Here is a 14,187-nt window from a genome sequence, read left to right as displayed (position 1 = left end):
ATATTGGAGCGGAGTCTTGAGGTGGGTAGAATATAGTTGTGCAATAATTGGCTGTTGATTGCTGGTGTTGACTTCTTGATGTGTAGTGCCTCGCAAACGTCAAGCCGCCTGCTATCGCTGTATCTATCGATGATTTCTGTGTTGTTTACTAGGATTTCTCTGGCGATGGTTTGGTTATGGGAAGAGATTATATGTTCCTTAATGGAGCCCTGTTGCTTATGCATCATTAAACGCCTGGAAAGAGATGTTGTTGTCTTGCCTATATACTGGGTTTTTTGGAGCTTACAGTCCCCAAGTGGGCATTTGAAGGCATAGACGACGTTAGTCTCTTTTAAAACGTTCTGTTTTGTGTCTGGAGAGTTTCTCATGAGTAGGCTGGCCGTTTTTCTGGTTTTATAGTAAATCGTCAGTTGTATCCTCTGATTTTTGTCTGTAGGGATAACGTTTCTATTAACAATATCTTTCAGGACCCTTTCCTCCGTTTTATGAGCTCATAAAACGGAGGAAAGGGTCCTGAAAGATATTGTTAATAGAAACGTTATCCCTACAGACAAAAATCAGAGGATACAACTGACGATTTACTATAAAACCAGAAAAACGGCCAGCCTACTCATGAGAAACTCTCCAGACACAAAACAGAACGCTTTAAAAGAGACTAACGTCGTCTATGCCTTCAAATGCCCACTTGGGGACTGTAAGCTCCAAAAAACCCAGTATTTAGGCAAGACAACAACATCTCTTTCCAGGCGTTTAACGATGCATAAGCAACAGGGCTCCATTAAGGAACATATAATCTCTTCCCGTAACCAAACCATCGCCAGAGAAATCCTAGTAAACAACACAGAAATCATCGATAGATACAGCGATAGCAGGCGGCTTGACGTTTGCGAGGCACTACACATCAAGAAGTCAACACCAGCAATCAACAGCCAATTATTGCACAACTATATTCTACCCACCTCAAGACTCCGCTCCAATATAGAAGCATCAAGAAATATGGACCAATAGGCTTTCTACAAACACTTCTATTCAATACCCATTGTTTCTGTTCTGTCTTGTGTTGATACTTTTAATACCCTATTAATATCCCCTCATGTTCTGTCTTGTGTTAATGCCACGTCACTATATGCCACATCATCCCTCCCACCTCACTCAAATGTAGATATAATAGCAGAGATGCGTAAGTTCTAATCAGTTGTGTATTTGTGAAGTCTTTGAAAATGTAATAAGTTTTACGAAACGCGCCCGTGTCGCGTCAGACTAGAAATAAAAATGAATTTTGGAGAAGTGATTTTTGATTTACCTCCAACAGTGAAGCGTAATATACGAAAGATTGAGAAAATTCGTGTTAGAATTATTAATCTTACTTTTTCGGTCATATTTAATAATATATGTCTACAGGAAAGACTGCTACCAAAATATATATATATATATATATATATATATATATATATATATATATATATATATATATATATATATATATATATATATATATATATATATATATATATATATATATATCACTAAGAACTCTTTGACCCGGCCAGGATTCGAACCCATGCCGTCCAGGATCACCCCTAAACGTACACAGTACCGTGACCACCGCACCAATGATCGTCTATATAAGGATTGGTCAGTCTTGGCGCTTATTAACTAAGCTCCCTGACTGACCAATCCCCGACGACACTCATGGATCCATTTGGGTACAGTTTTTCATCAAATTCTGGCGCATGCACGGGCCGCACTGAGTCTAACATGTGTGAGAAAGCTGCATGAACGCGCAAGCCATATATCACTAAGAACTCTTTGACCCGGCCAGGATTCGAACCCATGCCGTCCACGGCATGCCGGTGGTCACGGTACTGTGTACGTTTAGGGGTGATCCTGGACGGCATGGGTTCGAATCCTGGCCGGGTCAAAGAGTTCTTAGTGATATATGGCTTGCGCGTTCATGCAGCTTTCTCACACATGTTAGACTCAGTGCGGCCCGTGCATGCGCCAGAATTTGATGAAAAACTGTACCCAAATGGATCCATGAGTGTCGTCGGGGATTGGTCAGTCAGGGAGCTTAGTTAATAAGCGCCAAGACTGACCAATCCTTATATAGACGATCATTGGTGCGGTGGTCACGGTACTGTGTACGTTTAGGGGTGATCCTGGACGGCATGGGTTCGAATCCTGGCCGGGTCAAAGAGTTCTTAGTGATATATGGCTTGCGCGTTCATGCAGCTTTCTCACATATATATATATATATATATATATATATATATATATATATATATATATATATATATATATATATATATGGCACAATCCCAGGACGGTCTTCCTTTAAGGATATGCAAAAGACTTGAGATCTATTAGTGGCGGATATTGAAGAAGAAATCACCGGCTATCGTGCATCTGTGCTCGACACCAGCCAATCAGAGAACCAATAGCTGTCACACAAGTTCTGATTGGCTCTCTGATGTCGTGCGGTAAATTTCCATTCTGGCGTGCTCTTTCGTGTTCTGAAAGTTCTGAATACGAAGAGATAGTGAGAGAGAGAGAGAGAGAGAGGGAGAGAGAAAACACTGATTAATATATTTTTAGTAATATTGTTTTTAAATGAAAACTATTTTAAAAACATTAATTAATATAATATTAATAATATAAATATAATAATAATAATAACGATTAGATTTTCATCCTAACTTTTTTCCTGAACCTGTCTCACCTAATACGTCGCATTTTACACGGAATCGACCAATCCGTTGAAAAATGTGACCAAAAAGTAAAAATTAAAACGCCCAAATTTTACAAATTAAAAAAAGACCAAATTTTAAGAATTACAAAAATTAATGCTGAGAGGCGGAGCTGCTCTAAAGGCCATTACAACCAAGCAATAATCTCTTCAACTTCATTATCAATTTCCACGAAGGCTGGCAGTAAAGTGGTTCCTGAAAAGCTAAAATTAGGAGTACATCATGTAGGTGCAAAGGAATTTACCATTAAATGTTAAACGTTAGAAATATAAATTGTTTTTTGTTTTATTATATATATATATATATATATATATATATATATATATATATATATATATATATATATATATATATATATATATATATATATATATATATCCATTCCCCATCTGTTATTCACTACAGTCTGCTGCATCAGGGAGCCTCACATTCTCTCCAAACCTCCACACCAGTAGCCAACTACTCCATGTTGCTGGGAGTAAAAGGCTTTCAATTTCCACCAAACCCCCTCGAAACACTCTCACAGATTTTCCTCTTCCGCCCCTCTATCTCATTTCTCACACCTCTCCCTCTTTGAATCGAGCAATGGCTTCACCCTCTTCCGTGAACCCAGCATCATTCACTCCAGATCTCCCTGGCTTCTCTCCTAGTCTCTGGTTGGTGGAAAAACGTAAATACCTCTGAAGCCCCCTTTTGCAACATATCGTTGGGACGACCTGGTGTTGCATGCAGCAGTTCCTCCAACAGATTCCAAGAGTTTGTGTATGAGTTTTTATTTTGTGTAATTGCTTTAGCCTGTGTGAGTCTGTGTTTGTGTTTCTGTGAGTCCCTAAGTTTCCCAGTGTTTTGCTCGTGTGTGGATGTGTGTAGTGGGTTAGTGTGTGTGTGTGTGTGTGTGTGTGTGTGTGTGTGTGTGTGTGTGTGTGTGTGTGTGTGTGTGTGTGCGTGTGTGTGTGTGTGTGTACTCACCTATTTGTACTCACCTATTTGTGCTTGCGGGGGTTGAGCTTTGGCTCTTTGGTCCCGCCTCTCAACTGTCAATCAACTGGTGTACAGATTCCTGAGCCTACTGGGCTCTATCATATCTACATTTAAAACTGTGTGTGTTTGTGTGTGTGTGTGTGTGTGTGTGTGTGTGTGTGTGTGTGTGTGTGTGTGTGTGTGTGTGTACTCACCTAGTTGTGTTTGCGAGGGTTGAGCTCTGGCTCTTTGGTCTCGCCTCTCAACCGTCAATCAACAGGTGTACAGGTTCCTTAGCCTATTGGATTCTATCATATCTACACTTGAAACTGTGTATGGAGTCAGCCTCCAACACATTACTTCCTAATGCATTCCATTTGTCATTTGTGTGTGTGTGTGTGTGTGTGTGTGTGTGTGTGTGTGTGTGTGTGTGTGTGTGCGTGTGTGTGTGTGTGTGTGTGTGTGTGTGTGTGTGTGTGTGTGTGTTCCTTGCTGCGTTTGCTGAAAAAAACTTCAGTGTCTGGGTCCTGCCTTTTAGTCTGTCAATTACATAATGGACAGACTCCCAACTTTTTGCTACTTAAATATATTATTCATTTTGGACAAATTAACCTACCATTAAACTCAAACAAAAGTACACTGCTTGCTATGCCTCCCGGGTACTACAGTCGGGTTTGTCCTCGACCCACGATCAATAATTCTGGGTTCGAATACCGGGCAGGACATAAATGGTTGGGCGCGTTTTCCTATCACCTAATGCACCCATTAGCAGTAATTAAGTACCTAGAAGTTAGTCAGCTTGCTGTGGAATTGCATGTGAGTAAGGGGTCAGTAATTCGACCTTTTGCACCGGATGCCTGTTCTCTGACACATTGAATTATTAATTTTATTACCATTTAATGTAGACCAAATAATTTAGAGTTGTCAAGACATATATGACCATACCGGAAACGTATTGAGAAATACTAATTTAAGCATTGAGTATTCATGAGTGATTTTTTGTTTGTGAAACTATTGAGCTAAATGTGTCTTAATGAGAAACTTTGTTTATGAAAACCCATGGTTTAGATGACAAGTTATTGGCACTGTGTTGTGGGTAGCTGTGGTGCTGGAGGAACAGGTTGCCTCTCCTGGTTATCTTGAGATGATTTCGGGGCTTAGTGTCCCCGCGGCCCGGTTCTCGACCGGGCCTCCTTTTTTGTTACACACCCCAAGGAAGCAGCCTCTAGTAGCTGTCTAACTCCCAGGTACCTATTTACTGCTAAGTAACAGGGGCATCTGGGTGACTTTTTGCCCATTTGTCTCCACCGGGCATCAAACCCGGAACCTCAGGACTACGAATCCGAAGCGCTGTCCACTCAGCTGTCAGGAACCCTGGTCCTAATAGCCAAAACATAAAAAGTAATTAACAACGCCGTCTGTAACATTTTATTTCACTTATTGCCCTTTGTTTTCTTCCCTTATCTTGAGATGATTTCGGGGCTTTAGTGTCCCCGCGGCCCGGTCCTAGACCAGGCCTCCACCCCCAGGAAGCTGCCCGTGACAGCTGACTTAACTCCCAGGTACCTATTTACTGCTAGGTAACAGGGGCATTCAGGGTGAAAGAAACTTTGCCCATTTGTTTCTGCCTCGTGCGGGAATCGAACCCGCGCCACAGAATTACGAGTCCTGCGCGCTATCCACCAAGCTACGAGGCCCTCTCTCATGTTCTTTCGTAAAATCTCTCTCCTATTTTATTATGTTCACCTTTTTCTTTATTCCTAATCCTCAGTTTTAGTTTTTGCATTATCTAACCTGTTCTTTACTTTACCGTTCTCACTTATCTTTCGTCCTCTCCTTTTCTATATCCTCTACTCCTCTCTTCTAATCCACTGTCCTCCTCTCTCCCCCTTTCCTCTCCTCTGCTTTCTTATTTTTTTCCTTCTATAATACGAGCCATCGCTATACCTCGGAGGTGAAAGTGGGTACAAAATATTGTATACGATAGGAGGAGCCAGCGGCTTTATGCATGAAATAGGGCGACTGAGCTGAGAAACTGTCTAGATTCTTACTCGACATGAGCAACGTTATTATAGATTGTGGGAGGTGGAGTTGTGGTAGGTTGTGGGTTGTGGGGAATTGTGGAGTTTCTGGGGATTGTCGTGGGTGAGAGTTGAGGTGGTTGGTTGTAAAGAGGTTGTGGGTTGTTATTTTGTTGGGTTTGGGTTGTTATTGGCGGGGTTGTGGTCCTTGTGGGTTGTGAGGTTATTGGTTGTAGGTTATAGGTAGAAATTCATAATAACAGGGCTGAAAATTTGACGTTCAACCTAACCATGTAAAGGAGCCGGTCGGCAGAGCGGACAGCACGCTGGATTGTGATCCTGTGGTCCTGGGTTTGATCCCAGGCGCCGGCGAGAAACAATGGGCAGAGTTTCTTTCACCCTATGCTCCTGTTACCTAGCAGTAAAATAGGTACCTGGGTGTTAGTCAGCTGTCACGGGCTGCTTCCTGGGGGTGGAGGCCTGGTCGAGGACCGGGCCGCGGGGACACTAAAGCCCCGAAATCATCTCAAGAAGATAACCACACCTGAAAATAGTTCATCGTATTTTGACGTATTTGACGTATATGACGTATCCTTTAGGTCTAAAAAAATTAGTATTAATAATCATAGAGGCTTGCAATGTTTACGTAATGCCCCGTTTTCTATTCACGGATCCCTGATGAGGTTAGGTTAGGTTAGGTTCGGGCAATTAAGCACGTCATTATAGTGACGCTTTGAACCCTCGGGCTGAAGTTTAGGGAAGTCAATTCTGGCCATTTAGATAGTGTATTTGCTCATTATCATTTGTTGGGTTGACTGGGTATGTGGATATTGATTGTGAAGTGCTATTTCGATTGTCAAAAGTGCTTGTTTTTGAGTTTTGTTGATTGTGAGTTGTCTAGATAAGAGGTTGTGAATGAAAAACAAGATGGTAGTAGGTATAGCTGGTTGCTTGTAGAAATGGATTTGAAAATTGCGTGTTTTATTTCATAGAGATGAGTGTTGGTTATGTCTTGCGTGACAGGTATGAGTTACAGAGTGGGACTGCAGCGTGAGGTATGTTGTGGGAGGGGAAAGGGGGGAAGGAAAGTGAGGAGGGAAAGGGTGGAGGGAAAGGAGAGAGGGAAAAAGGGAAGTGAAAAGAAGAGGGAAAGTGAGGGAAGTATTGTTAACTTGAAACACGAATACCATCACCCACCCTTGTGTGTGTGTGTGTGAGAGAGAGAGAGAGAGAGAGAGAGAGAGAGAGAGAGAGAGAGAGAGAGAGAGAGAGAGAGAGAGAGAGAGAGAGAGAGAGAGAGAGAAAGGGAGAGAGAGAGAGAGGCTGAGTCAGGCATTGTAGAAGCCTCAGAGATGAGTCTTAGTCCTCATCATAAATTCAGGGCGAGTCAGCTACACACGCTGCTCTGGCCTCCAGACTATGAGTTACCATGATAGGAAGCCAAGCTTGAAGCATGATTTATTCTCCTTTTTTTTTAGCGTGGAGCTTTGCCGGGAAGCTCCTGTCTAGCTCACGTCCTGGGCGTGTGCGTTGATCAAGCATTGTGAGCAATTAATCAAGCATTAATGCATCCACTTTATATTCATAACAGATTTTTAACTTTCTTTTTAGCTTTGTATCTTTTTACCTTTCTAATCATAACAGCTTTTTAACAGCTTTTTTGCACAGCTTACGAGCTTCAAAGCTTCAGAAACCCCATGGTAATATTGCCATAGATAACTTCGTAGTGATTCGAAACTCATAAAGTGTTTGATAAATGTAAACAAAGCCGCCGAAAGATGTACAGCTTTCGTAACTGAGAGCGTAGATATTGGATGAGAAATGACCCTGGTGGCTAGAGTATAGATGTAAACTTCCTGGCCTCGTCGAGGACAGGAAGCCGGCGGGTTGTCGAAGGTCCCCCCTACCCCCCATTTGCCTTCATTTTTCCCAGTTGTGTTTTAAAGGTTAATATATGGCATGATTTGTTCACAATCAACAACTGCAGAAATTGAACAAATGTATCTGTAAATGTTGTTTTTTTGTCAGTCTCTGTCTCTCTCTCTCTCTCTCTCTTTCTCTCTCTCTCTCTCTCTCTCTCTCTCTCTCTCTCTCTCTCTCTCTCTCTCTCTCTCTCTCTCTCTCTCTCTCTCTCTCTCTCTCTCTCTCTCTCTCTCTCTCTCTCTCTCTCTCTCTCTCTCTCTCTCTCTCTCTCTCTCTCTCTCTCTCTCTCTCTCTCTCTCTCTCTCTCTCTCTCTTCAAGCAGATAAATGCAGAGGGTAGACTACTTCTACTGCCTGTTAGCAGGCTTAGAGCTTTCCCCCTCCCATGTCTCATGGGAAGGGAAAGTATGTGTGCATGAGCTTGTATGTCAAACAACAAGCTAGGCCATCTCAAAACCTTTCCCAGGAAGCAGCCCCCAGTAGCTGTTTAACTCCCAGGTACCAATTTACTGCTATGTAAACAGAGACTTGAGGCGAAAGGAAACACCGCCAAGGTGTTTCTGATCAGGCTGGGATTCGACCCCGGGACTTAGAGAAAGTTATTTCGGTATTTTTTTCGTTTTGACCAACTCCCCGCAATGGGATCGTAACATCAAGAACTTGCTCTTGTTCCCAAAGTATCATAAGAGCGAATGTTGAAACCCCTTTGAGTTACTGAGTCTTTCTCAAGAGCCAAACTTCTGAGGATAACTTCTGCGGTCATCTTACATCTAAAGTGCAACATATTAGGCAAATTAGTTGCTTCTTTGTCTTTTCTTTGTGTTGAGATGAGTCGCGGATATTGAATATGATAAGTTAAAGAGTGAGTGAGTGGGCGAGTGAAGCAGTCCATTTTGATGAATGAATAAGAATGAATATGATGAATGAATAAAGAAATTTGGGAGGCTGAAGAGTTAAAGATGGTGATATGATAATTTTCACTCACTTGGGCTCATTCTCAGGCGAAATCACTGGTTATTGAGCTCAATATATTTGGCCTAGGGCGAAAACTTCAGACGAGATTTCTTCCATCTCTCTCTCTCTCTCTCTCTCTCTCTCTCTCTCTCTCTCTCTCTCTCTCTCTCTATCTCTGTCTTTATCTGTCTCTCTCTCTCTGTCTCTGTCTCTGTCTCTATCTCTGTCTCTGACTGTCTCTCTCTCTTTTTATCTTAATTTATCCATTTCTTTCTAACCTCATAATACATCAGCATAAGTACATAAATCCATAACTACATTTCCTTCGAGAAAACAAAAGGTTTTCACATCTTGTCGCTTATATATATATATATATATATATATATATATATATATATATATATATATATATATATATATATATATATATATGTCGTACCTAGTAGCCAGAACGCACTTCTCAGCCTACTATGCAAGGCCCGATTTGCCTAATAAGCCAAGTTTTCCTGAAATAATATATTTTCTCTAATTTTTTTCTTATGAAATGATAAAGCTACCCATTTCATTATGTATGAGGTCAATTTTCTTTATTGGCGTTAAAATTAACGTAGATATATGACCGAACCTAACCAACCCTACCTAACCTAACCAAACCTATCTTTATAGGTTAGGTTAGGTTAGGTAGCCGAAAAAGTTAGGTTAGGTTAGGTTAGGTAGGTTAGGTTGTCGAAATAACATTAATATATGAAAACTTGGCTTATTAGGCAAATCGGGCTTTGCATAGTAGGCTGAGAAGTGCGTTCTGGCTACTAGGTACGACATATATATATATATATAAGACGCCAATCTTCGACATTTTCGAGAAGATATTTTTGTGGCCCCGTTTTCCTTAACTCTTATTTGATAATTTGTTCCAAGAGTTGAACCAAAATATGTATATATATGTATATATATATATATATATATATATATATATATATATATATATATATATATATATATATATATATATATATATATATATATATATATATATTTGTGTGTTTTTGTCAGCGCAAGGAAAGATGCTCTCGCAAGTCAAGTCACAACGACTTGTTTGTCTGTGTATTGGTATGTGTTTGTGACAGCCGCTTTGAGGTCCGGGTTGAAGGTTTGCTTTTCAGGTGTGTTTGTGAGTTATCTTTTTCTGCTTGGGTGTGTCTGTGTGAGTTATCTTTCTCTCCTGGGGTGTGTCTGTGGGAATTATCTTTCTCTCCTGGGGTGTGTCTGTGTGAGTTATCTTTCTCTCCTTGGGAGTGTTTGTGTGAGTTATCTTTCTCTCCTTGGGAGTGTGCCTCTAAGTTATCTTTCCCTATGTGGTGAGACCTATGGTTTATTTATGTTATATTTATTTAGTGTGTTATATGTTGACCAGACCACACAATAGAAGTTGAAGGGACGACGACGTTTCGGTCCGTCCTGGACCATTCTCAAGTCGATTGTCTCTCACAATCTCATTCTCACAATCGACTTGAGAATGGTCCAGGACGGACCGAAACGTCGTCGTCCCTTCACCTTCTAGTGTGTGGTCTGGTCAACATACTTCAGCCACGTTATTGTGACTCATTGCCTGCATAGTGTGTTATATATGATGTTATATTTCATTAGATGGTGTATTATATTAGATGATGTTATATTTACGTCTTCATATTTGATACTGTAACCAACATAGTTTCATTATGTTTCTAAAATCTTTGATGTCTGATATGAGCATCATCCTCACTGTCCTATGTAGCAGTGAATTTGAGCAGCATCTTCACTGTCCTGTGTGATAGTGAAAATGAGCAGTGTTGTTTACCATCCGTTGTGGCAGTGAATATGAGCAGCTTTCTAAGTAAAATAATACATAATTGAATTACTCAAGTTAGTTAAATTTCATTATAAAATGTTTAAATAAAATTTTGCTATAATAATGAGATGTGACATCAATTTCGTACTGAATGAGGCTGAGATGGTAAGGTAGTTCCCGCAGGTCAGCTGAGCAATTTTCGGGGCAGAAAAGGATATTGACTGTGTGTATTAATGTGTGTGTTCACCTAGTTGTGCTTGCGGGGGTTGAGCTCTGGCTCTTTGGTCCCGCCTCTCAACTGTGTGTGTGTGTTCGCTTGTGCGCGCGCTCGTCTGGGTTTCTGTTCTGAAATAGCTTGGACCAGATACGAGTGATTTAGTTAAACTTTACAGGAAATTACATTAAAATTGTTGAAGCAGAAATTGGATGATAGGAATCAGTTTCTAAGGGAATTGTGGATGTGTAATGTCTTTGGTGTACAAATTGCACGAAATTGGTTGAAGTTTGGGACCCGAATAGGAGCAACATGTTGTTTAAACTGGACGTCAGGACACTTTTATTTGGGATGCCGGAGTTGGTTGGGAATAGGGAAGCGAGAGATAGAGGTTTTAACTACGTAATTTACTTTATCGGAGGGTCGTTTGTGTTACTTCGTCTGTAACTGTGTATGTATGTGTGTCTGTATGTATTTATGTATGTATGTTTTACACACACACACACACACACACACACACACACACACACACACACACACACACACACACACACACACACATACATACACACACTCACACACATACACACAGTGTAGATATGATAGAGCCCAATAGGCTCAGGAATCTGTATACCTGTTGATTGACGGTTGAGAGGCAGGACCAAAGAGCCAGAGCTCAACCCCCGCAAACACAACTAGGTGAGTACAACTAGGTGAGTACACACACACACACACACACACACAGAAAGCAGCCCCCAACAGCAAACGAACTCCAAGACACCTAATTTACTCTTAGCTTAACAGAACGATGAGGAAAAAGAAAGCTTACCTTCTTCTTCCTGTCCCAGCCGGGGCTCGAACTCGGGTCCGTAGACCTAACCTGACGAAGTTACATTTACCCTCGGAATTAGAAGAGTCAATGCTGAATTTAGTCTCCCAGGTGGGCAGTACAATTAGAACTAACTCGTAATGAACCCTTCAACCTCAGGGTAAGAGGCCCTCAGGGCCCCTCACCATTAACAGGAAACTGTTCTTCTGTAGTTCCTGTTCCTCTTTACACAACAGGTAAATGAGAATGAAGAAAATAATGAAAAGGAACAACAATGGTGACATTGATGTTGATGGAGACCAGGTATTGATCATGAAAATAACAAAAATTAAAAAAAAATCACCTATTGTGTTATAATGACATTATCAACATACTAACCACTTAAGAAGTAGAGTAGCCATAATGAGGGTGATATAATGAGGGGGGTTAACAGCTGTCTAGCGGATATTATTCTTAAAGGATGCTATAGTTAAAGGATGCGACCGGCTCTCAGGGAGCCGGTCGGCCGAGCGGACAGCACGCTGGACTTGTGATCCTGTGGTCCCGGGGTCGATCCCGGACGCCGGCGAGAAACAATGGGCAAAGTTTCTTTCACCCTATGCCCTTGTTACCTAGCAGTAAAATAGGTACCTGGGTGTTAGTCAGCTGTCACGGGCTGCTTCCTGGGGGTGGAGGCGCGGGGACACTAAAAAAAGCCCTGAAATCATCTCAAGATCATCTCAAGATAGTCATCAGAGATCATTGTATTCGTGGAAGAACTGCGAGAAAGAACTAAGAAAGTACAAGAGAGTAACGTCTCTGAATGAAGATAAGGTTAAAATGTAACAAAATGAGGTAAAAAAGAATGAAGGAGTTGAATTAGAGAGAAAATAAGCATAATATATTCAAAAGTAGAAATAAAATTAACATATTTCAATATAGAGTAGAAATACAAAATTGTAGAATTTAATATTACAGAGAAAACTATGTGGGAAAATAAATGATACTGCGATGCAGAAATGAGAAGAAAGTTTAGTGAAAGTGAAGATAAAGTTAAGCCATGGTGAAAGCAGTGGGAAAACTAAGCAAAAACGAGAGGGAAAGCTAAGTGAATATCATGAAAAAGCTATTTGAAAACAATTGGAAAGTTATGTGAAAGTTAAAGGGAAAGTTCAGGTTAAATGAGAGGAATGTAATAAAGGGTGAGAAGGGAGGATAACCTGTATGTGCACAAGGGTCAGGGGTCAACATCACAGGTAAACACAAGAGGTGAAGCTCAGGTAACATTGGAATTAATTAAATAAAGATTGCCTCAAGGGGTGTAAGCCTACCCACTCACTCTCTATCTCTCTCTCTCTCTCTCTCTCTCTCTCTCTCTCTCTCTCTCTCTCTCTCTCTCTCTCTCTCTCTCTCTCTCTCTCTCTCTCTCTCTCATCCCCAATCGTCTCAGTTTCCTTCATTAAGAACCCGGGATTACACCCACTTTCAAGGACGGGATTTCACACACATTTTTTATAGCCTTTTCCTGAATAATATTAAATAAAATGAATAGCGGAACAAAATCAGATAAAAATATATTTACAAAAAATCCATATAACTTTTCGAAGTGTGGCGAGAACAAAAATTTTTCTGCTCTAAAAAGTCGAAATTGAAATTAACTCTTAAGTAACATCTAAATCTAATACAACGATTTACGTTCTGTTCTGAGAATTATATTCTCTGGAAACCTATGTTACGAAAGGAGCTTCGAAATTGTATATATCTTCGTCATGTAATTTACGCTTTACTTCCCTGTAATGCAGCTGAGGGCCAGATGGTGAGGCAGGACGGATGGAGAGGTGAGGAGGAGGATCAGGGGAATAGTGAGGAAGAATAGTGAGGCTCAGAGCTAGAGGAGGAGGAGGAGGCAGCCCCCAGAAAGTAAAGTGCTGTTGTATTGTAAATAAATATGATAGTGAAAACATTGTTTTTTTCGGATGACTGTTGTCTGGAAGACGGAAGATCTTAGAGCATCGCAAGCATCGCACACCGGGTATCCGGATCCGAGCCTCCGGTTACACGGCTCGTTGCTGATATCCGGATCCTCGCAGGTCTTGCTCTCAAGGAGGTTTATTTTTACAATAACTTCCTCTGAGAGGAACATTGTCAGATTCTCTGAGACATGTAAACCGCCCATGTTCTCCTAAGACACACACACACACACACACACACACACACACACACACACACACACACACACACACACACACACACACACACACATATACACACACACACCACACACACACACACACACACACACACAGGCAGGGGGAGACAGCTAGGCGCGTCTCCTTGCACCTTTTGCTTCTGTTCACCTAGCAGTAATTAGGAACTTGGTTGTTAGTCGACCGTTGTGAGTCGCTTTCTGAGGAATGGTCAAATACCGTTCATATTCGAGAAAACTTTGAATTTCCCACAAAACATGGAACCTAGACAGGTGAGTACACACACACACACACACACACACTCACACACACACACACACACACACACACACACACACACACACACACTCACACACACACACACACACACACACACACACACACACACACACACACACACACACAGCCAAAGACTCAGCCAAAATTGTTGCATAGCCACATTAGGAGAAAAACAACAGTAAAGGAACAGGTTATGAGATTAAGGATAGGGGCGGAAGGAGTCACTACAAATGACAAGGAAGTGTGT

The 14,187-nt window shown here is 41.2% G+C and overlaps 1 protein-coding gene across 1 annotated transcript in view; it reads right to left on the bottom strand.

Annotated features, from left to right (window-relative positions):
- Positions 1-13,630, bottom strand: part of LOC138357532 (sperm acrosomal protein FSA-ACR.1-like) — a 47,765-nt gene extending 34,135 nt beyond the window's left edge. Inside the window, exon 1 of the mRNA XM_069314400.1 lies at positions 13,484-13,630. Within this exon, the coding sequence (XP_069170501.1) occupies positions 13,484-13,630 (147 nt within the window). The remainder of the gene's footprint in view (positions 1-13,483) is intronic.
- Positions 13,631-14,187: the final 557 nt, after the last annotated feature.

This window comes from Procambarus clarkii, chromosome 78, assembly GCF_040958095.1.
Source record: "Procambarus clarkii isolate CNS0578487 chromosome 78, FALCON_Pclarkii_2.0, whole genome shotgun sequence".
Taxonomy (NCBI): Eukaryota; Metazoa; Arthropoda; class Malacostraca; order Decapoda; family Cambaridae; genus Procambarus; species Procambarus clarkii.
The sequence above is the reverse complement of the archived record's forward strand: the minus strand, read 5'-3'. Positions and strand labels throughout refer to the sequence as shown.